This window comes from Saccoglossus kowalevskii, chromosome 21 (assembly GCF_978046115.1).
Source record: "Saccoglossus kowalevskii chromosome 21, keSacKowa6.1, whole genome shotgun sequence".
Taxonomy (NCBI): domain Eukaryota; kingdom Metazoa; phylum Hemichordata; class Enteropneusta; family Harrimaniidae; genus Saccoglossus; species Saccoglossus kowalevskii.
Window position 1 is genome coordinate 12,380,972 of NC_140661.1, and position 21,335 is coordinate 12,402,306.

General features: G+C 34.3%; 2 protein-coding genes across 2 annotated transcripts in view; one reads left to right on the top strand and one right to left on the bottom strand.

The window, feature by feature from the left end:
* Nucleotides 1-1,697: 1,697 nt before the first annotated feature.
* LOC100367682 (protein CDV3 homolog) lies at nt 1,698-15,452 on the bottom strand. The gene is made up of 5 exons (XM_002737062.3): nt 15,107-15,452; nt 12,600-12,682; nt 7,792-7,952; nt 3,700-3,880; nt 1,698-2,706 (listed from the first exon to the last, which is right to left on the bottom strand). The coding sequence occupies exons 1-5, from the start codon at nt 15,341-15,343 to the stop codon at nt 2,580-2,582; spliced, it is 789 nt and encodes a 262-aa protein (XP_002737108.1). The 5' UTR covers nt 15,344-15,452; the 3' UTR covers nt 1,698-2,579.
* Nucleotides 15,453-15,648: 196 nt separating this feature from the next.
* LOC144356507 (uncharacterized) overlaps nt 15,649-21,335 on the top strand; it is a 31,776-nt gene continuing 26,089 nt past the window's right edge. Inside the window, exon 1 of the mRNA XM_078011205.2 lies at nt 15,649-16,081. Coding sequence (XP_077867331.2) covers nt 15,999-16,081 — 83 coding nt within the window. The 5' untranslated portion in view covers nt 15,649-15,998. The remainder of the gene's footprint in view (nt 16,082-21,335) is intronic.

Consider the following 21,335-nt stretch of genomic DNA (forward strand, 5'->3'; position numbering starts at 1 on the left):
TTACGCCATACATGAATCATAGAAGTTTTTGAATTTGCTTCTTGTGTTAAATTGTAATATGGCAGTGGACACAATACTCCAGGGTTGTATAGTGATTACCGGTAAATCAACTTTTTTAGGCTGATTTGATTCAAACATGCGTGTCCAGTTTTTATATATTTTGATTCAAACAGCTATTTAAAAAAAAAGCACTTGGAATATGCTTAGACATGTTTGTATGATGTTTCACATGTTTGATGCCCTGTGCATGTATATCTGGACTCTTTTCTCAGATGTGCTTAGATTTGGTTCAAACTTGGCAATGACAGTTACAATAGTTTAGACATGAATGTCAACGTTTTTTTTGTTTTTTTTAATCGAGTTTGGTAGTGATCTGTGGAGACTTAGTCACATTGCGCATTACAAGGCCATTCTTGGGTTAACTTTGAATGGCTGCATTCCATTACACCCCACACTAGTAATGGAAAATTCCATTTTGTAACAAAAATCCATTACAATTTGTAACAATAAATGACATTGGTATATTATAAACACCAAATCAAATAACTTTATTCATTATTTGCATTGTTGGTTACAATACTATTTAATTTTGACTTCTCATTGTTTGCACATACATACATTTCAGTTTCTTTATTGACAAGTACAATGCAGCATCTTAGGGAATAATACAATCTAGTTTTTCAGTCCAAAAACAAGATGCATTGTGGGTACATGAATTTACCCATGGTGCAACTTGTCAAACGCTTCAAGGGCAGTAGTATGTGGAAACGTACATTACGTTTGCATGACCAAATTTTTGTGACAAAGTTGGATTTGCATGTGGTTCAAGAGCATGCAACGTTTAAAAAGATGGGGAATAAAACAAATATGGCATGTGCAACGAGACCACTGCTTTCCTTAGAAATAGTAGAAATACAAGTCAAGCAGCGAACAGCAAGATCATTGAAAGCAGTACTACTACAATTAAATGACATGATAATGTTGTTAGTCTCCACCAAATTACAGTTTAGTGGAAGTATTTATAAAAGACATTTGTTGAAAGAACTCGTCAAGTTTCTTATTAGATTTCACACATGGTTTGGGTAGCCAATCAGTCACAATTATGTAAATCACTTGTCATAAGAAATCAACTCGCTTACGAAATTAAAGTTTGCGGTAATTTCATGTTGCAAGAGAAACCAGCCAATGCTTACGTTTGGTCATTATACCCATATTTTCAGAAAGAAAAAATAGTAAAACTATATCTGTCCAGCAACACGAGTTGAAATGTGGGTGGCACCTGTGCAGGTTGGTTTGTTTATAGGGGGGGGGGGGGGGTGCTAATGTTATGTTAAATAATGTAACAACTGGGGTAGTTTATCTGAAGGGGGCAAAACATTGACAGCAAGTATTACGCAACACAGCTGTATAACAAATCAAATGTGAGAATTTGATTTCAGGATGAACAATTTTGGAATCTTGAGGATATTTGAGAATTTACATAGAGCCATTTCTTGTGCAAATATATGAAACACGACAAAGTTTAATTTTGTTTCAACGATTCAAATAAGGAAAGTTCACCTGCACATGATAGAGTTGTCACAACAAATCTGTTTACAACTATTTAATCAGTTTCCGACAAGATTAGATTGCCTATTGATGCATGTACCCCCGGTAGTTAATTTCTCTGTAAATATTGAGAAGTTCAACACGTTAAATATTTTGGATTATGATTTTTAATCACTTTTAACAGCATATTACAGTGTAAGTCATATTATGGAATCATAGCTGGATATTGGCGGTAAGACTCGATATTTCTCAAATTAAAAAATTTTAATTGAAAACAAATCAAAAGCGCTCACAATATATATGGATTTTGTGCCCATGGTTTAAAAAAAAAAAAGGTCATCAAATACTCTCACAACCATTACCCCCTGAACGCAGCATATTTTGAAAACATGTTTGCATTAATAAGTTTGCGGACGAGAAAAACATTACATGATTATGCTTAAAGAGATGATAAATTGAATCAGAATACATATTTTTCAAGGTCACCCCTCTAGTGACGAAAAATTTCTATGATCTAAATCACAAAGGGCAAATTGTCAACAACATTTTAATCTGTAGTCTGTCAATGGAGATCATTTTTTGGGGAAATTTAATTATAATCTAGAGAATGAAAGGTTGACGCCACAACCAAACATGGTTGACGGTTTGCACAACCTTGCCTTCACCCATATATGTCATTTTAACATCACAGACGTACCCCGTCACTAGAGGGCGCTATTTGTAAGAATGGTGTATTGAATGATGAAAATTTACATGGCAAGGAGCTTTGCAAGTGAAGTATATGACATGAATCGTGTTAGCCAGCTCTAAGAGTTGTAATTTAATTTCAATGGAGTGTTTCCTCCCCCATCCTTGAAAAGATGCTGTAATTTAGTAGATTTCAAAGTCAAAATTGAATTACAGGGATGTAAATTAACAGCAACTACAAGTCCACTGAAGGGAATGACCCCACCCACACACCCAAGTAACAATTACTGACAGTGACGAATCTCCCCTGCCTTTCCCTTCCCTTTCTTCCCCACTAACAGACTTCAGGGTTTACTGAGTGCTTGGTATTTATTTTCTAAATCTAGTTTAGGACCACGACTTCCAGGAAGATCATCAGTTGATGCACGGCCGCCTCTCGTTACTTTTTCAAAATGTTTATCGTATATATCACTGCAAGAAATAAAAAAAAAACAATGACATATTTATTACATAATTGCATGACGATATTGAGAAGATATTTTATACAAGAAGACAGCACAGCGGTATGAACAGATATACATGTATAGAGAAGTTTGTTGTGACCGTGTACACACTTTGTTGGATCATGGTAATAATCTTACCAATGTTGGATGCCAAACATGCGTGTTTGAGGTTTTTATCTCCATGTCCTCCAAACTATAACAAAAAAAGTTTTCTCAGCACAAGGTCATCATTTTGATACATGTTACTGTCTTAAAATAATAGAATCAAAGAAATAATATTGATATACTGATCGGTGTCATGGAGTGACCAATTTGTCCTAAAAACGTTTACTGCATGCAAAGTTATTAAAATATTTTGACCATATCTATGAAACATGTTCCATTAAAATCTGTTGAATTGTACTTACTTGAGAAACACCAAACCAAGAGTATCTACCGTATGTACCAAGTTTCATTAAAATATGTTGAACAGTGCATGAAAACAAAACTAAAAGGCTTCAAATTGGCTAATTAGTATGCACATTAGGTCATAAATATGCCCATTTCAACCAAAAACTAGTCAGGTCTGAGCATTATTCCAGAACATTTCTGTATTGAGTTTCATTAAAATCTGTTGAATGGTACTTGAGAAACAAATGAAAATGTTTCAAATCAGCTCAGTAATATGCAAATTAAGTGATTAATATGCACAGATTTCATCCTAATGAGATCAGAGAATTATTCCTTCTACCCGGTATGTACCAAGTTTCATCAAAATCTGATAATAGGTTCTTGAGATATCAGTGCAACAGGTACACAGATACATGTACACAGAAGCACTAACTGTAAGTTGTATATCCGAACATTGTCATCTACCATTTCCCCAAATGATGATATATATATAACAGGTAAAATAAATACTCTATTGCAAAGTTACAAGCAAAATATTCCCAAAACAACATTTGCACGAAGTCAAACTAACCTTCCAGCTGGAGGCTTTTCAAGGCTAGCTGCTAATGTGGGAAACTGTTGTTCGCTATGCACATCAGGTGCTTTTTGTTTACCACCTCGGTGGTGCTGGGATACTGCCGTTGTAGTCTTCGCCATTCTAGCTCCTGGCGGTCTATACACGCCTCCTTGCACCGATTTACTTGTATCTATTTCTAGTGGAGTAAATTACATTGTACAAGTTACACATTATGTATAAAGTCCATATGCTTTGATGAGTGGCTACACTATGTAAGAGTAGGAGAAGTTTTCTTTCTTTTAATTATAAAATATATTTTAATACCAGGTGGATGCCAACACTTTTAGTACAGGTTCTTTAGTAGAGTGGATTGTAGTTGAGGGGACCTGAAGCTTCCTTGTTAGAAGAAGTTATATGATAAGAAGGGAAAACAATCGTTTTCCCTGTAGAGCTTTCCTCTCGCAGTGGTTTCCAGATGAGAAAGTCTCAACAATCTCATCCAAGTTCTATCTTATAATTATCAAATAACGATTAAATAAGGGATTTTCTGTTCTTGCGTTATGCGTGAATGGTAGGAACTGAACGCTGTGATTCCAAGAAACTGAGTTAAGAGGTCAGAATGCATAAATACAGTTGGATAGTTTATGTGGCTACCATGCATGCTTAGTTAATTCAGGATGTTTTGCCGAAAACAGGCTTCATTTTGAAATTCTTCATGGTCAAATTAGACAATTTTTTAGGTAAGTATCTTGAAATTTTATCTGTTTTAACCATTTGTATTAAACTATTTTGCTGTATTCTTGGTAATTTTTTGTGAAACATTTTCGTTGTAGAAAATGCCTTTTTTCTGATGCTTCAATTTATGAGCTGAGAATGTATAAGTATCATCAAATCTGTATTAGAAGCCGCATCCCTAATAAAAGTCACATCCATTCTTTTTGAACAATTAAGAACCAAAAATTCACCATTTCTCATGTGTAGATGCTCTAATAGAAACTAATCCCTTCTGTTGCATTGTCCCAATCTAATAGAAGCTGCGGCTTCTAATACAGATTTTACAGTAGGTGTATTTTGCTCCAGTCCAAATTCACTGCATTTTTGTTTCGAATATGGTGCAAAATCTGTAGTTGAGACGCATTATCTGAGACGCTCACTTGATGCGCACAAAATTTCAGTACATCACTAAAAGTTTTATGATGCCAAAACGTGAACCTCTTTACAATGCATTTCATTTGTAAGATGCTGTTGATTGCTGACAGAGGAACACGTGAAAACAGCTAAAGTAGCACATGTAGGAGAATTTGTCAATATTTATGAAAATATAAAACTTATATTAGGATGTTGTAACTCAAGAAACTGTATAAATATTGGCAATTATAAAGTGGTCAAAATAAAGAGTTACAGTGAAGGGCAGAAACCTGGGGATGTTGTAAACATTCTATAAGTACAAATCTTACTGAGGTCTGTCTACATTTAAAAAATTAAAAGTCAGGTTACAAAAAAGTAGCTATTTTTCAATGAGAAGTCAAAAATACAATTTTGTTAATACCAAAAATGACAAGTATTTACCAAAACAAGAGGAGAATTGATTGTAACATCACAAAATAAACAAATTTGACTAATGTTCACCTAAAGTATCTACATAAAGCAATTTACATTTACAAGAAAAAGTCAAAAAAGGTATTTTTTACCAAAAAAGACAAATATTCTTCATAATTAAAATAAGACAAAATTAAAGGGGTCTTCACTTTCAGGTTAGTTCTTCTGCCGATTTCTCGCAACCATGATTTTTTTATTTGGGATTTCGAGAAACTAGACTAGTACTAGAATGAATGGGTTCAATTATCAGTGTTCACTGATGACATCATTTGACTGGCTCTTTAGAGGCAAAATGACGCCAGGCAAAGCGGACGTTTGTCGTCTGCTTCACAGCCCATTTTATACCCGACATTTAGGGCATTTTGCAGCACATACAAGTTGTTTTTATCCAGACCTCTGCTCCTCTTTTACTAATCTCAGAGGGCCACCTAAGTTACCTAATAACTAATATCAAAGCAATCAGACCACCTAAGTTATAACTAATAATTTATATTAAAGTGCCTGTGCAATGCCCACCCACACGCTTCCCATTTTAGATCTGTGCCCCACTGAAATGGGCAATTATTGATTTTTTTGCTGAAAATGATTACTCGTATCCAAGTAAATTTGAGATATTTCCCGTGCTGTAGCCACGCCCACCTATCCTGAAACGGTCGACTGTTTCCGGATTTCTGACTCTCGCCGAAAGTGCGCCACCAAATGCAAAAATATGAGAGGAAGCCATACCCCTGGGCCGTACTTTTATATCACTGTGTCATTCAACGTACAACTGTACTTTTAAACGATATACCGTGAAAATAACGAGAAAAGGTTGGGGTGGACTTCCTCCTAACAGCGTCATATGCAGTGTCCACTTCACCTCAGATTCTTTTTTTTTTTGAAAAACTGTCCTTGTCCATGACAAAACAACTAGGTTTTAACGAGAAACGCCGAAAATACAAAACGTTTTCGAAAAAATAGATTCCAGACCAGCCCATGATCACTGAGACGGATTTCAGAAGGGAGAGAGACGTCGAGTATGTGTTTCAAATGATTTGATTTTTTTTTGCGATCCTGATTATCACTTTATAGAGACCACCCGTGTTATGTAAAAGGTAGCAGTAATTTTGATAATGACGCGAAAACGAAGCGTCGGACAAACAGGAAATTACGCAGCCCTCCGGATGTTTTCATTTTCGCAGGCTAAAAGTGTCTGAATTGTTCGGTTATTGGTGTTGAATGTCGAATTCACACCTTTGTTGCCTTTACTTGCAGCTTGATCGGCGTAATAATTTACGGAATAAGAATCCGGGCTTGAGCTGTCAATGTATTTCTTTAATATGATGCCATAATCATGAAAATCACGCTAAATCCACTCTGAATTTGTCTGTATGTGAGTCGCTCTCAATTATTTTTGTTATCCAATTAAACGCCGCCATTCACGCACTTGTCCCCCTCATGACCCGATGCGTTCAACCATTACAACGCGGCAGTCATTTATTTAGTAACTGTGTTTTGTCGTTTTTTTTTAATTATTTCTCTATTTTATAAATCAATAGTGTCTAGTAACCTGCTAAATAACAAGACCATTCAGCAGTCAAATTTGATTTTGTTCAATGCCGGAGTCCAGCGACAGTGTACAAACGTGCTCCGGTGACGGTGACAACCACGGTGACTTGCTACACTAGACCGGACATATTTCGCATCTGACTCAACCCCATGCAACAAACTTGATACTATGTGTTCATTATGGTCCATTCTTCCTCGAAGAACAAATACATAAGTGGCAATTTAGTCAAAGACGAGAAAACAGCACAATTAAGAAATTTGCCTTATTTACACGTATCGGCAATGCAAGCTGCCCAGCTACTTCCCCTTCTGACATCACAAGGGGAATTTCTGTATGCAAACGAGAAGCTAATGAGGAGCCTCGTTTTAAAATACACAAAAAAAAGTTTCCGTAGACTGAGTTTAAAACACATTTTTTCACTTAAAAAAAATTATTTATGCTTAGAAACATAAAAATTAATAATATTTATGTATCAATGGATAATTTTAGGCGTGAAAATTGCAGCCATTTCACAGGCACTTTACAATCAGATCAAAAAAAAAATCAAAAATATTGCTTTTTACCAAAAATGTAAAAAATAATCATCAAAATTAGAGAATTGAAGATACTGTCACAAAATGGAGAGGTAGGTACATACATACCATTGAACTTGAACTTTTCAGAAAAAAACTTGATGCAGCCGGATAGATGAGTATGACTAGCTCCACTTTAAATACAGAGGTTGACAGCAGCGATAAAAAGCTAATTCCAGATTTGGCAATTGCTCAAACTGAATGAGCAGTACAATTTGGATGGCTAGAGGTAGGAAAATTTATTTGCAAATTGTGTGAGTCAGAGTAGCAGCCAAGACAGGAGAGTAAAAGGGACTTTCTCAAAATTTCACAATGACCAAGCGCAAGTTTTGGGCAGTGAAAATTTGATGGTTCAAAGTAAACTCTAAATGGATATGATGTGCGTACCAGGTACAGAAGCAGGTGAAGGAGCAGCAGCTGTCGCTGGTGCTGATGCGTCCATCGATTTCCAAGGACCAGTTGCAACATCTTTTGGTTTAATAATTAATTCTCCTTCATCGTCATATTCATCTTCTTCAGGTTCATTATCATCTGTATCAGCTCTTTCACTGAAAACAATAAAAAGTTGGTGAGCAAGTGTACGATTGGCATTTAATTTGAATGAGGTCTACTAAGTTGGTGAGCAAGTGTACAATTTTCATTTAATTTGAATGAGGCCTACTAAGTTAGTAAGTAAGTGTACAATTTGCATCTAATTTGAATGAGGCCTACTAAGTTGGTGAGCAAGTGTACAATTTTCATTTAATTTGAATGAGGCCTACTAAGTTAGTAAGTAAGTGTACAATTTGCATCTAATTTGAATGAGGCCTACTAAGTTGGTGAGCAAGTGTACAATTTTCATTTAATTTGAATGAGGCCTACTAAGTTAGTAAGCAAGTGTACAATTTGCATCCAATTTGAATGAGGCCGACCAAGTTGGTGAGCAAGTGTACAATTTGCATTTAATTTGAATGAGGCCTACTAAGTTGGTGAGCATGTGTACAATTTTCATTTAATTTGAATGAGGCCTACTAAGTTAGTAAGCAAGTGTACAATTTGCATCTAATTTAAACGAGGCCTTCTAAGTTAGTAAGCAAGTGTACAATTTGCATCTAATTTGAATGAGGCCTTCTAAGATAGTAAGCAAGTGTACAATTTGCATCTAATTTGAATGAGGCCTTCTAAGATAGTAAGCAAGTGTACAATTTGCATCTAATTTGAATGAGGCCTTCTAAGATAGTAAGCAAGTGTACAATTTGCATCTAATTTGAATGAGGCCTTCTAAGATAGTAAGCAAGTGTACAATTTACATCTAATTCGAATGAGGCCTACTAAGTTAGTAAGCAAGTGTACAATTTGCATCTAATTTGAATGAGGCCTTCTAAGTTAGTAAGCAAGTGTACAATTTGCATCTAATTTGAATGAGGCCTTCTAAGTTAGTAAGCAAGTGTACAATTTCCATATAATTTGAATGAGGCCTTCCAAGTTAGTAAGCAAGTGTACAATTTGCATCTGATTTGAATGAGGCCTTCCAAGTTAGTAGATTGTGTACAATTTGCATCTAATTTGAATGAGGCCTTCTAAGCAAGTGTACAATTTGCATTTAATTTGAATGAGGCCTTCTAAGTTAGTAAGCAAGTGCACAATTTGCATCTAATTTGAATGAGGCCTACTAAGTTAGTAAGCAAGTGTAGAATTTGCATTTAATTTGAATGAGGCCTTCCAAGTTAGTAAGCTTGTGTACACTTTGCATCTAATTTGAATGAGGCCTTCTAAGATAGTAAGCAAGTGTACAATTTGCATCTAATTTGAATGAGGCCTTCTAAGATAGTAAGCAAGTGTACAATTTGCATTTAATTTGAATGAGGCCTTCCAAGTTAGTAAGCTTGTGTACACTTTGCATCTAATTTGAATGAGGCCTTCTAAGATAGTAAGCAAGTGTACAATTTGCATCTAATTTGAATGAGGCCTTCTAAGATAGTAAGCAAGTGTACAATTTGCATCTAATTTGAATGAGGCCTTCTAAGATAGTAAGCAAGTGTACAATTTGCATCTAATGTGAACGAGGCCTTCTAAGTTAGTAGGCTTGTGTACAATTTGCATCTAATTTGAATGAGGCCTACTAAGTTAGTAAGCAAGTGTACAATTTGCATCTAATTTGAATGAGGCCTTCTAAGCAAGTGTACAATTTGCATTTAATTTGAATGAGGCCTTCTAAGTTAGTAAGCAAGTGCACAATTTGCATCTAATTTGAATGAGGCCTACTAAGTTAGTAAGCAAGTGTAGAATTTGCATCTAATTTGAATGAGGCCTACTAAGTTAGTAAGCAAGTGTAGAATTTGCATCTAATTTGAATGAGGCCTTCTAAGTTAGTAAGCAAGTGTACAATTTCCATATAATTTGAATGAGGCCTTCTAAGTTAGTAGGCTTGTGTACAATTTGCATCTAATTTGAATAAAGCCTTCTAAGGAAGTGTACAATTTCCATATAATTTGAATGAGGCCTTCCAAGTTAGTAAGCTTGTGTACACTTTGCATCTAATTTGAATGAGGCCTTTCAAGTTAGTAAGCAAGTGTAGAATTTGCATCTAATTTGAATAGGCCTACTAAGTTAGTAAGCAAGTGTACAATTTGCATCTAATTTGAATGAGGCCTTCCAAGTTAGTAAGCTTGTGTACACTTTGCATCTATTTTGAATGAGGCCTACTAAGTTAGTAAGCAAGTGTGCAATTTGCATCTAATTTGAATGAGGCCTTCTAAGTTAGTAAGCTTGTGTACACTTTGCATCTAATTTGAATGAGGCCTTCTAAGTTAGTAAGCAAGTGTATAATTTGCATCTAATTTGAATGAGGCCTTCTAAGATAGTAAGCAAGTGTACAATTTGCATCTGATTTGAATGAGGCCTTCCAAGTTAGTAGGCTTGTGTACAGTTTGCATCTAATTTGAATGAGGCCTTCTAAGGAAGTGTACAATTTCCATATAATTTGAATGAGGCCTTCCAAGTTAGTAAGCTTGTGTACACTTTGCATCTAATTTGAATGAGGCCTTTCAAGTTAGTAAGCAAGTGTAGAATTTGCATCTAATTTGAATAGGCCTACTAAGTTAGTAAGCAAGTGTACAATTTGCATCTAATTTGAATGAGGCCTTCCAAGTTAGTAAGCAAGTGTACAATTTGCATCTAATTTGAATGAGGCCTTCCAAGTTAGTAAGCTTGTGTACACTTTGCATTTAATTTGAATGAGGCCTTCTAAGTTAGTAAACTTGTGTACACTTTGCATCTAATTTGAATGAGGCCTTCTAAGTTAGTAAGCTTGTGTACACTTTGCATCTAATTTGAATGAGGCCTTCTAAGTTAGTAAGCAAGTGTGCAATTTGCATCTAATTTGAATGAGGCCTTCTAAGTTAGTAAGCTTGTGTACACTTTGCATCTAATTTGAATGAGGCCTTCTAAGTTAGTAAGCTTGTGTACACTTTGCATCTAATTTGAATGAGGCATTCTAAGTTAGTAAGCAAGTGTACAATTTGCATTTAATTTGAATGAGGCCTTCCAAGTTAGTAAGCTTGTGTACACTTTGCATCTAATTTGAATGAGGCCTTCTAAGATAGTAAGCAAGTGTACAATTTGCATCTAATTTGAATGAGGCCTTCCAAGTTAGTAAGCAAGTGTACAATTTGCATTTAATTTGAATGAGGCCTTCCAAGTTAGTAAGCTTGTGTACACTTTGCATCTAATTTGAATGAGGCCTTCTAAGATAGTAAGCAAGTGTACAATTTGCATCTAATTTGAATGAGGCCTTCTAAGTTAGTAAGCAAGTGTACAATTTGCATCTAATTTGAATGAGGCCTTCTAAGATAGTAAGCAAGTGTACAATTTGCATCTGATTTGAATGAGGCCTTCCAAGTTAGTAGGCTTGTGTACAGTTTGCATCTAATTTGAATAAAGCCTTCTAAGGAAGTGTACAATTTGCATCTAATTTGGATGATGCCTTCTAAGTTAGTAAGCAAGTGTACATCAAGCATCTAATTTGAATGAGGCCTTCTAAGTTAGTAAGCAAGTGTACAATTTGCATCTAATTTGAATGAGGCCTTCCAAGTTAGTAAGCTTGTGTACATTATGCTGATTTAGTTTGTTACTATAATTTTAACACACATTTGGCATCGAGTAACCTTTAGTTTCCCAGTCTATTGTGTCCATTCATAGTCTTAACAATTTTTTTACTAGAAGAACAAATTTGTTGTTTAGGCATGCTCAAATAAAATGTAATTTTCTTAAGTATTTCATTTTTTTAATCTAAATCAGTACCAACAGATCATATTTCAACACCAGTAATTCATTTTATAGAGTGTTAAAAAGTGCCACTGTCAATATTCTGAAATTCAAAGAGAATTGCACAAATATGATAGCACTCTGACCTGCTTGGTCGGAAGAGTCAAAACATGCAGAGAATATAGGGAAATATATGAATACGGGGAGTATGTGCATCTTGAGTTTGCCGGCAATTGAAACATTTGACAATATAATGAATGAAGATCTGTTTTCCACAGTCCCTAATAATTTTTACTTTGTAAGTTCTGATGGTATGCAAGTAACGACATTTTTTGTGAACATTTGTGTTTTTTCATTGTAAAAGTGTTTTGTATTTTGATAATTTTTTTAGGTGCTTAAGGTAGAAGTCTACTAATAATTTTTGAGAAAGTTGGTCATAAATCGCATGACAATAGTTCATTGGTTTATTATGAAAAATCATTGAGCTACTGTCCCATGGCACTCTGAAATAGTATAGTTTTGTGTTACAACGATGTATTTTGAGAAACTTGTCCTAATATTTTTAGAACAATTCCATAGAAAACAAAGTTAAAGCAAAATTACATTTTTTGACACTTTTTAAAACCCATTTTTTTGAAATAATTAGGACAACAACAAAAAGTAATGCACAATTCAAAATATACAATTTTTTTCAGCCTACAATCTGAGATATGGCGTCATAATACTGACATAACATGGCCAATATCCACTAAAATACAACCATTATTTTCTCGAAAATCAGGCTGTTAACAACACCTTTTTGTAAGTCACTATCCTTATACTGCCCAGGAGTACAATTTTTGGCAAAATGTATACATTCTGAAATTCTGGGTATTTGCATTTATGAGCAGGCTTCTACCTTCAAGTAACCTGGAGACAAGTTGAATGTACTGTAAACATAAACCACCTACGCTATTTGTAATGCTTTTATACCCAATCCAGTGTAGTCTTTCTCCTCAGGGCTGTCAAATTCCTTCCATTCAGTTTCCTCATTCTAATGAAATTGAAAAAACAGTTGAGATTAATTGCTTATGATTATGACATTCTGTGGAGGGTAAAACCCAAATGAAATTCTCACCACTACAAAATTAAAATTTGCAGCGAAAAGTGAAAAAGTTTGGAGATGCGCCATTTGTAGGTTTCAGTGTTATGTGATATCTTTGAGTACTTCATCAAATCCACCATTTTGTTCATCTTAGTTCAAAGCTGAAATAGTCCTAATACATTCATCACATTGTGACTTGTTATGTAAACATTTTAATCTAAGTACTACAGATTTGTTTGAGTACTTCATCAAATCCACCATTTTGTTCATCTTAGTTCAATGTTGAAATAGTCCTAATATATTCATCACATTGTCACTTGGCAGGTAAACATTTTAATCAAAGTACTACAGATTGGTGACAATGTATGTGAACTAAAGAAGCAGGAGTCTATAAGCTACTGAGAATTGAACAAGAAATGTGTAGTGGAAATGATCAATGATCAATTTAGTCATACCTAGGTAGCTTTATTGAATATTGAATGACATTCAGTATTATTGTTATACCCAGTCTGATTAAATTAGAATGCTAATGACACCAACAAATGCAATGTATAGACAACTTATTTTTAATGTCAACCCCCCAAATGAGATCTATGCCGATCCGGTGATTTTAGCGCCTTGCAAGGGTTTTGGAAAAGAGTCTGGGGCTTGGTCGACGTTTAGACTGTATCAGAATCAGGAAGAATTTTCAAGAAGAACTTTCCATTTAATATGTCTTCTTTATTTGTGGGTTTGCATCAGTATTTGAAATTATTATACTTTTCATCGTCCATGAGCCACCACTTTAATAGTTTACCAGAACTTATTGCATTGTATTGTATTTATTATAAAATTACGATTAATAGAATTATTAATCAAGAAACAGAGTCAAATCTTCTGTTATTATTATTAAGGTGTAGCCTAGCCTTGGAGGTAAAACCCTCAGGACATCGGCATACAATGTTTGTTTTGTGAACAGTTACCTCAACTAATTTTAAATTAACACAGTTAGATATGCAACATAAAGTTCCAGTGTAGAGCTGTGCAAGTATTTTTGAACGGTGACTGAACTATTCAAAACGGTCGCCAAAAACCATATATAAATGAGGTCAAAAGTAGAAAAATGGTGCGTAATTGTCGAGATGTGATGAGACCCAAAGACAAATCATAATACAAAGGAACATTCTAAAAATGCTAAGAGTGAGTCATACTAGATATTTTCATGAAGAGATTGTTACATACAATGTTCTTTTGAGGTTTTGTCTAGGATCATTGCATACTTGTAGAGTTATTGCATATTTTTGCCTTCTTGAATGAGGAAATATAGAAAATAGTTCCACAGAAAAGATTTTCCATGGTTACAAACAAGCACACACAATTTTATGTGTCTGACCAAGTCCTTGCAACACAAAATAAGAAATGGGGTAGATTGTTGATTTGTTCCACAAGTTTATCCGCCCCAAAGTCATTTTGTTCAATTTATTACGTTAGCCTGATACTCGCTCGTCCAATACGCACAACAAGATCTGAACACGGCAACCTGTATCTAATCATAGTCGTGCATTCATCGTCCATACGACAGTACCTCGAAGGCTGAACCCTGGTCATTTATTGTGTCCCACTTTGCAATAAGTTATTCAGTTGTTTATTTCTGAATATCCGGAAACACAATAAATATTGTTGTAAGGACATGTTGCGCTTTCAGATTGTATTTTATATGCATCAAGTATGATTATCTTGTTACCAATATATAGAGGAAGTTGCCCTGCAACTAGATCGTGAGGCTAACCAATAGCAATGGAATGAAAGTTTATTGGGACGAATGTGAATTAGGACGAAAGTGAATTGGAACGAATCAACTTTTGGGACAAACGTGTTGGAACAAATGTGAATTGACTGCGAATCAAGAAATAGTGTTCACAAGGTCTATATTTATTGTCCAAGTCTCATTTTGCGCTACAAGTGACTGATCTTACCACGCACAGAATGGTTTTTTCATCAGCTTGCACACCTTTATCTCTGTATCTACCTTTGGCTGTTATTTTTTACGCACACCGACCTATATGTGGGCAGAGGTGTGTTCAAAGACTAAAACGAAGCCACAAAATGTCACTGTCGTGCATGCAAATAAATTAAGTATGTTATTTCTGATTCATGAAGTGAATATTTCAGTCTGCTCCTGTCCTATAAAGGGAAATTCTTTTGATTATAATTGGTTACAGTACCATATGTGATGTGAAAATTATCACACTTAATATTTGCATAATATATAACCCCTCTGTTCACAGGTTGCCATGCCACAATTGCGCGCATGTCACATGTGTAGCCCGGAACTGCAATACGATATCAATATGAATATTAAAGTGTTCATATTGCACCATTCCGTCTTATTACCTCCTTTTTCGTTCCAGGATCCTTCTCGTCTATTTTATTTTGATTGTCGGGCGTTGTAACCGACGAAGACGTCACAGACGAACTGGTTCTGGTTTCCTCACGGTCCTTTTTCTTCTTGCTTGGACCTTCTGTTAATTTTTTCGCAATTCCGTCAGTAGTTGTGAATTTTTGCTTACTCTTGACCTTCTTCTTTTTGTCCTTTTTGGCAAAGAAATCGTCTAGTGCTTTGTCCCCCATATTTACCGGGGCAAATTAGTCAAAATGACAACATATATAGCACAAAACACACGTTGAATCAGGAAGACTTCGCTGACGAGAACCACATTTCCGGAAGTCCAAACCACGCATGGGCAGATTTTGGAATACTTAACTCCGCGAATAAAAGTTACAGTCATTTGTTGTTTATAATGAAAATAATTAAAATTAATCATTTGCATAGTTACCAATATTTTATTGGGTGCACATATTTACTCAAACAAATTATATCATATTCCGTGTTATTTGAGAGAGGGTATTTACATTTAAAGACCACTGGCTAGGTGGTCTGGTCCATGCGGGTTCTGGGCAGTGGGTTCTTGGGATATCCTTCGATTGACTATGAATGAATGCATCGTGCAGGGTTCGTGGTAGGGGTACATGTATTTAAAGAGAGACACATTTCGTGCTGTGATCGGCACGAAGATGGACCCTCTCCTGTGGGAATGGATTGTTTTTGACCATCCATTCGTTATAGCTCCCCAATTAAGCCGCGATCGCACGATATAGTCGTGTTATTTAAAGTTAGAAATTGGAAACTCGTACACCTGATTGAGTGACACTGATAGGGACAACAGGTTTACTCGTCCGAGGTCGTGGGGTTTTGAGCTCCCATACAACTCCCCTATCAATTAAAATGGAAGAACCATTGTATGATATCAATTCAGTAAGATCTATGAAAAGATCGGAATCATGGAAAGGCGTGGAATGCATGGTCAGGTAAATATATCCTATTTATTTTATTTATTAAAGACATTTTAACTAGACAGTACCTAGACCCAATGGGTGATGATATAAAGTTTACACGATAGCTACTTAATGATATTATGAAATCACGTGATGTGCAATTGAAACTTTAATTATTAACAGAGTTTTGGGCAATCATTATCCATCTTGCTAAACCTCAATAAAATATGTATATAAAAGTCCAAAAAAAGTTCTATGACTGTGTACCTGAAATTGCCTTCAAAACAATCTAGCCAGAAAACAGACCTAATATTGTATATTCATAGTGTTTTTGCATATTATATTATAATAATTACACTTTCAGTTTGATAAACTGCAGACTTATCACAATACTCAAATATTTGAGATCATATGTTCTTGTACTATTTCACTGTGTGTGTGGGGGTGGGGGTGGGGGTATACATGTATGATTTCAGTCATTCAAGAAGAATAAATGCTGCCACATACTTCCAGTGTTCCCCCTAAACACTGAACCACTTTGCTATTTCACCTAGAAAGTCAAATTAAATATTGTTACAGCCGGTGCTAATGAAATTCATTGGGTAACTTGCATTGCAGCTTTCCTTGGAAAGTCTTTATCAATGTTCCAATAACCCCCTTCACTGCCCACAGACTGTTAAAGCAACTGCAAATACGATTTGTATAGATAATTTACAACTTCCATTGTATAGTCACAACAATGTTGCAATATATTATAGCCATAGGATGTACTTAGGCAATAATTAATTAGTCCAAAATCAAGTGGCGCCAGGGAAAGAGAGATTGTCACAAAATATAACAAATCATTATCATAATGTTAGATCATTTGATAACGTTAATAAGAATGTCCTCGCTATATTGCAATGTTTATAGAGACTTTCTTAGGAAGTTTGCTAACTCCCTGTTCAAATCATAATTGCACATGCTGTAAATGTTTTGAAAAACAAAATTTGCTCAGATGATAAATTTCACTTTTTCAAAACAGTCAGTATATCAGCTAGTTTGAGAGTTGATTTTTGTACTGTATTTCAAATATAAACACTGTGGTCTCTCTGTCATTAGTTGATGTAGTACTGTAAAATCTGTATTAGAAACCGCGGCTTCTATTAAAATGGTACAATGCAACAGAAGGGATGCGGCTTCTATTAGAGCATCTACACATATGAGAAATGATGAATTTCTGGTTCTCAATTATTCAAAAAGAATGGGTGCGAATTCTATTAGGGATGCGGCTTCTAATACAGATTTTACGGTAAACTGAGTTTTTTTTCAAAAGTAAAATCTATCATGATGTATGTGGAAAATGATTCCCTTATATTTGTTTCCTTGATTATAATGTTTTCTGACATTAAAAAACTCAGTAGCATACACTTAAACTATAGTTTGCATGTAATTGTATACTAAGTCATTAAAATAAGACTTATTTAACCATAGACGCTGTTATTTACATACCCGCACATGCTTTTTAAAAAGCAATTACAGTATGTTTGAAATTGACGAAAAAAATCATCAAAATGGTGATTTTTGTTCAGATACCCAATCACCCACTGGAATTTGCATAATCCGTGAAATAGTAATATGTGGGAAATATTTTCCTGATGAAATACCACATTTCATTTCAGTGCTATCTGTTTTTAATGTCGTCCAAGCTACACATAAGTTTTTTCCTGTTCCCACATGGTGTGGCTTCAGTGGAAAGTCTATTTTAGAGTATTGCCTTACATTGTTCATGCATATATTCATGTATTTTTTGTATTTTGTTTTAATGCTGAGCTTGTATAAGGTACTACTATTAAAATATCGCAATATAACAAATTTGAAAATGTGGAAGAAAATTTTGTTATCTCCTTTGGCTCGCTAGCCGGCCAGCATAAGCTAAATGTGCTTAGTAGATGGCATGGGTAGTCGGCCATCCATGAATGACTTCTCCAAAACTGAACTGTTCAACATATGTTACAGACTCATCTGTGGTAATAGATAGTAATTTGTTAAACCATTAATTAATCTACAAATAAAAGAACTTTTTTTTTTCATATAACTTCTTGCTTCGTCTAATATAGAAATTGTGTGGGCATTTAACACATTTTAAATTTTTATCTTGTTCTGTGAGCGATGTTTCACGTACTTGCAAAGTGGAATGCAACTTTGTAAAAATTTGTCAAAAAATGACATTAATGTTGAAGTAGCACTCTCAGATCATTCCTAAAGCTGGAATTGTCATGTACCTGCTTAATTTTTTGCTGCTACAAAATCAGGGATTTGATATGGTGATATCGATATGACAATGCTAATGTCAGTGATGCTACATGTCTTTTTTTTTTTTTTAGAGTAGGGGTTTTAGCCCTGAAAAAATTTCTATCAAAGAAATTTTTTTTTTCTTCATAATAAACTGACATTTTAATGATCTAAGCTTATATAAGTTACAAAGTTATTTATATAAAAAAAATATTTATTTTGATATTTTTGATATAACAATAAACCAATCATAGAATGTGCTTTTTATGATAAAAACTTCTGAGCAGTGCTTCACTATTCCCGAAAAGAAGGTAAAATTTATGAGAAAAGTTTTTTCTTTTTTATCTGACATAAATTTTTTGATGTTGTTCATTACAGATGACATGATGGAACAAAAATAATATAGTAATAATAATTTATTGACACAACACCAATATAGTACAATACAGCAGTATGGCCACTAAATACAACTATTAACTACATTTAAAATAGAATTAACATATTTGGCGAAAGGTATCATAAGATGAGTATCCAAAGCACTTAACAAATAAATGAATTTACATCCGTGATTTAGTTTTTCAAATTCTGGAAAGCTAATAATGTGAAATTTTTTTCTCTATTTGATTTAATATCTCAGTTTGAACAGTCATAACATGGTTTTTTTCATCACCCACTTCAGATGAGTCGCACAATTTGCATATTCTTTGTTTTCGATGGATATTATTGTACCACCCTTTCTCAATTGGCAAGTTATGGCTTGAAATTCCTAATTTTGTAATTGCTGATCTTATTTTATGATTCAAAATTACTTTTAGATAATTTTTAAATTTGTAATTTTCCTTTCCCGGTAGGTATGTTTTTAATTTGTTGCCAACATTTTGATTGTTGTCTGTATTGAGTTGTTTCATCCATTCATTATTATATGTATCTTTAAGTTTATATTGAATAATTCTTTTTATATTTTTAGATTATTAGATTCCCAGAGTTTGTTACATTTAAGTGTTTCTAACATGTGTTTTATAAAAGTGACATATATAGTAATAAATAATATTCCAGTCCATAGACATTTATAAAATTGTTAAAAAAGTTTCAATAAACCATTTTTAAAGGCAAACAAATACTTTAAAATACTTATTGAACAATGACTCCTTAAAAATAAAAATACAGTTGTCATCTTGAGAAATGTTGACTACATTGTAATTTACAACAGGTTTGCAAATAGATTGCTTGTATTGGCTGTATAAAATTAAAATTAAAAAGAAATGTCAGTTCTGTCGCTAAATAAGATCTTCATATTAATAGTGATTTCTCTCACAAGGGGGGGGGGGAGAAAAGCTCTCTTTTTGTTTGAATGACGTACTAGCCTAGTTTTGTGTGCTTGGTACATAACCTTGAAATTGAGTTCTAGTAATTTGGATGAACAAAATCTAGGTCAATAATCCAGCCAGCATGCCCTCTAAGCCAATTTGCTTCGTCACAGTCCAGATAGAATTTTCGTTATGTAAATAATTATAAATTCCCCGGTATATGTCATTAATGTGTCAGAAAATGTAGAATCATAGGAAATTAAAGGCCACAGCATTTCAGTTTGTGCTTTCAGTAATTTTTTTCAACCCCCACATAGTCGACAAGCTGACCCATCTTGCTTACCGTATTAGTCGATTTCATTTGAACTCAAGATTCCTGAAAAAAATCAAGTCTTAATAATTTCATACTGATTTTGGCAGGTCATCTGGCTGCATAATCCAGTTTAAATTTATTGAGTGTATATGATTGAGAATTCACGGCTCCTTGACTACACAAACATTATTTGTGAGCTAACTGACATCCATTGGTATCTGCAAATGTTTCAGTTTGATGAACAGCGTCAATTAGTGCAGTCTTGTACATGAAGCCCGGCAAAGTTTTTTGTGTTTTATATGGCATCAAAATGTATACTCTGTGCCAAGAACAAGTCCAATTTAGTCTGTAACATGGCTTAAAAATAAATTGTCTGATCTTGTGATTCATTGTGTTTTTCATCGCATTTTTTTTTTCTAAGATAACATTGCTCAATTATCTGCACTAGACTAACAAGATAGTTAGACGTATGGTCTATTTATTTATATGCTAATTACAACACTAAGTCATGTTTGCAAATTCAACATTAATCAATCATCGAGTTTAGTACGCAGTGCTCTGCATGTAAAAAAGGATGTATAACACGATTGCAATAATAAATACACAAATCGCAGCCAATAGTGATGCATCTAGTGTTTTCCCATAATGCACTGGTACAATCCCAGGGATTGCAGAGCCTCACTTTAAAATCCTACAAAAAAATGTATACACTTTGATTAGAGATGCACTTCTAGTATTAATTTCTAATTATAATTTTTTGTACTTATAATAAATAAAAACATTTCTCTAATATTATTGCTAGTTAGTTATAGTAAACTTAATTTCTTTATTGAATGCAAAGAATAGGGGGGTCTATATGACTTCAGTACTGATATACTTAATCCTACTTACTGTTCTAGCATTGTAAGGTCCTCTTATTGAATTTTGCAATCACTGGTATGTCTGTTATCACTGCATGCTACTGCCAAATCCTGCCAAAGATGAATAGTGTCATAAATAAAGATGAATAGTGTCATAAAAAATGATATATTATATTGAACTACCGGTATGCAAGAAAAAAAAATTAAGGCACCCACAAATTTAACCAAATGCAGAGATGTTTCAAAATCAACATGTGGACTGTGCACGCAAGTCAATCTTCCTATGGCTCAACATAGGTCATTGCTGTGGTGTGCTATTCTGGGTTTCCACTATAAAGAATACCATAGTGATTGATACCACATTGTTTGTCTTATTGCATAGTTTTTGGTGCATGATTTCAATTCCTAATATTTGTATTTGCTCTTCTAGCAGCACATGCACTTATGTAAGTAACAAGTTATATGGTCAAAATAATTCATATTTTAAGGATCCTGCATACATATGTATGAGCATTTCTAACCTTTTCACCACC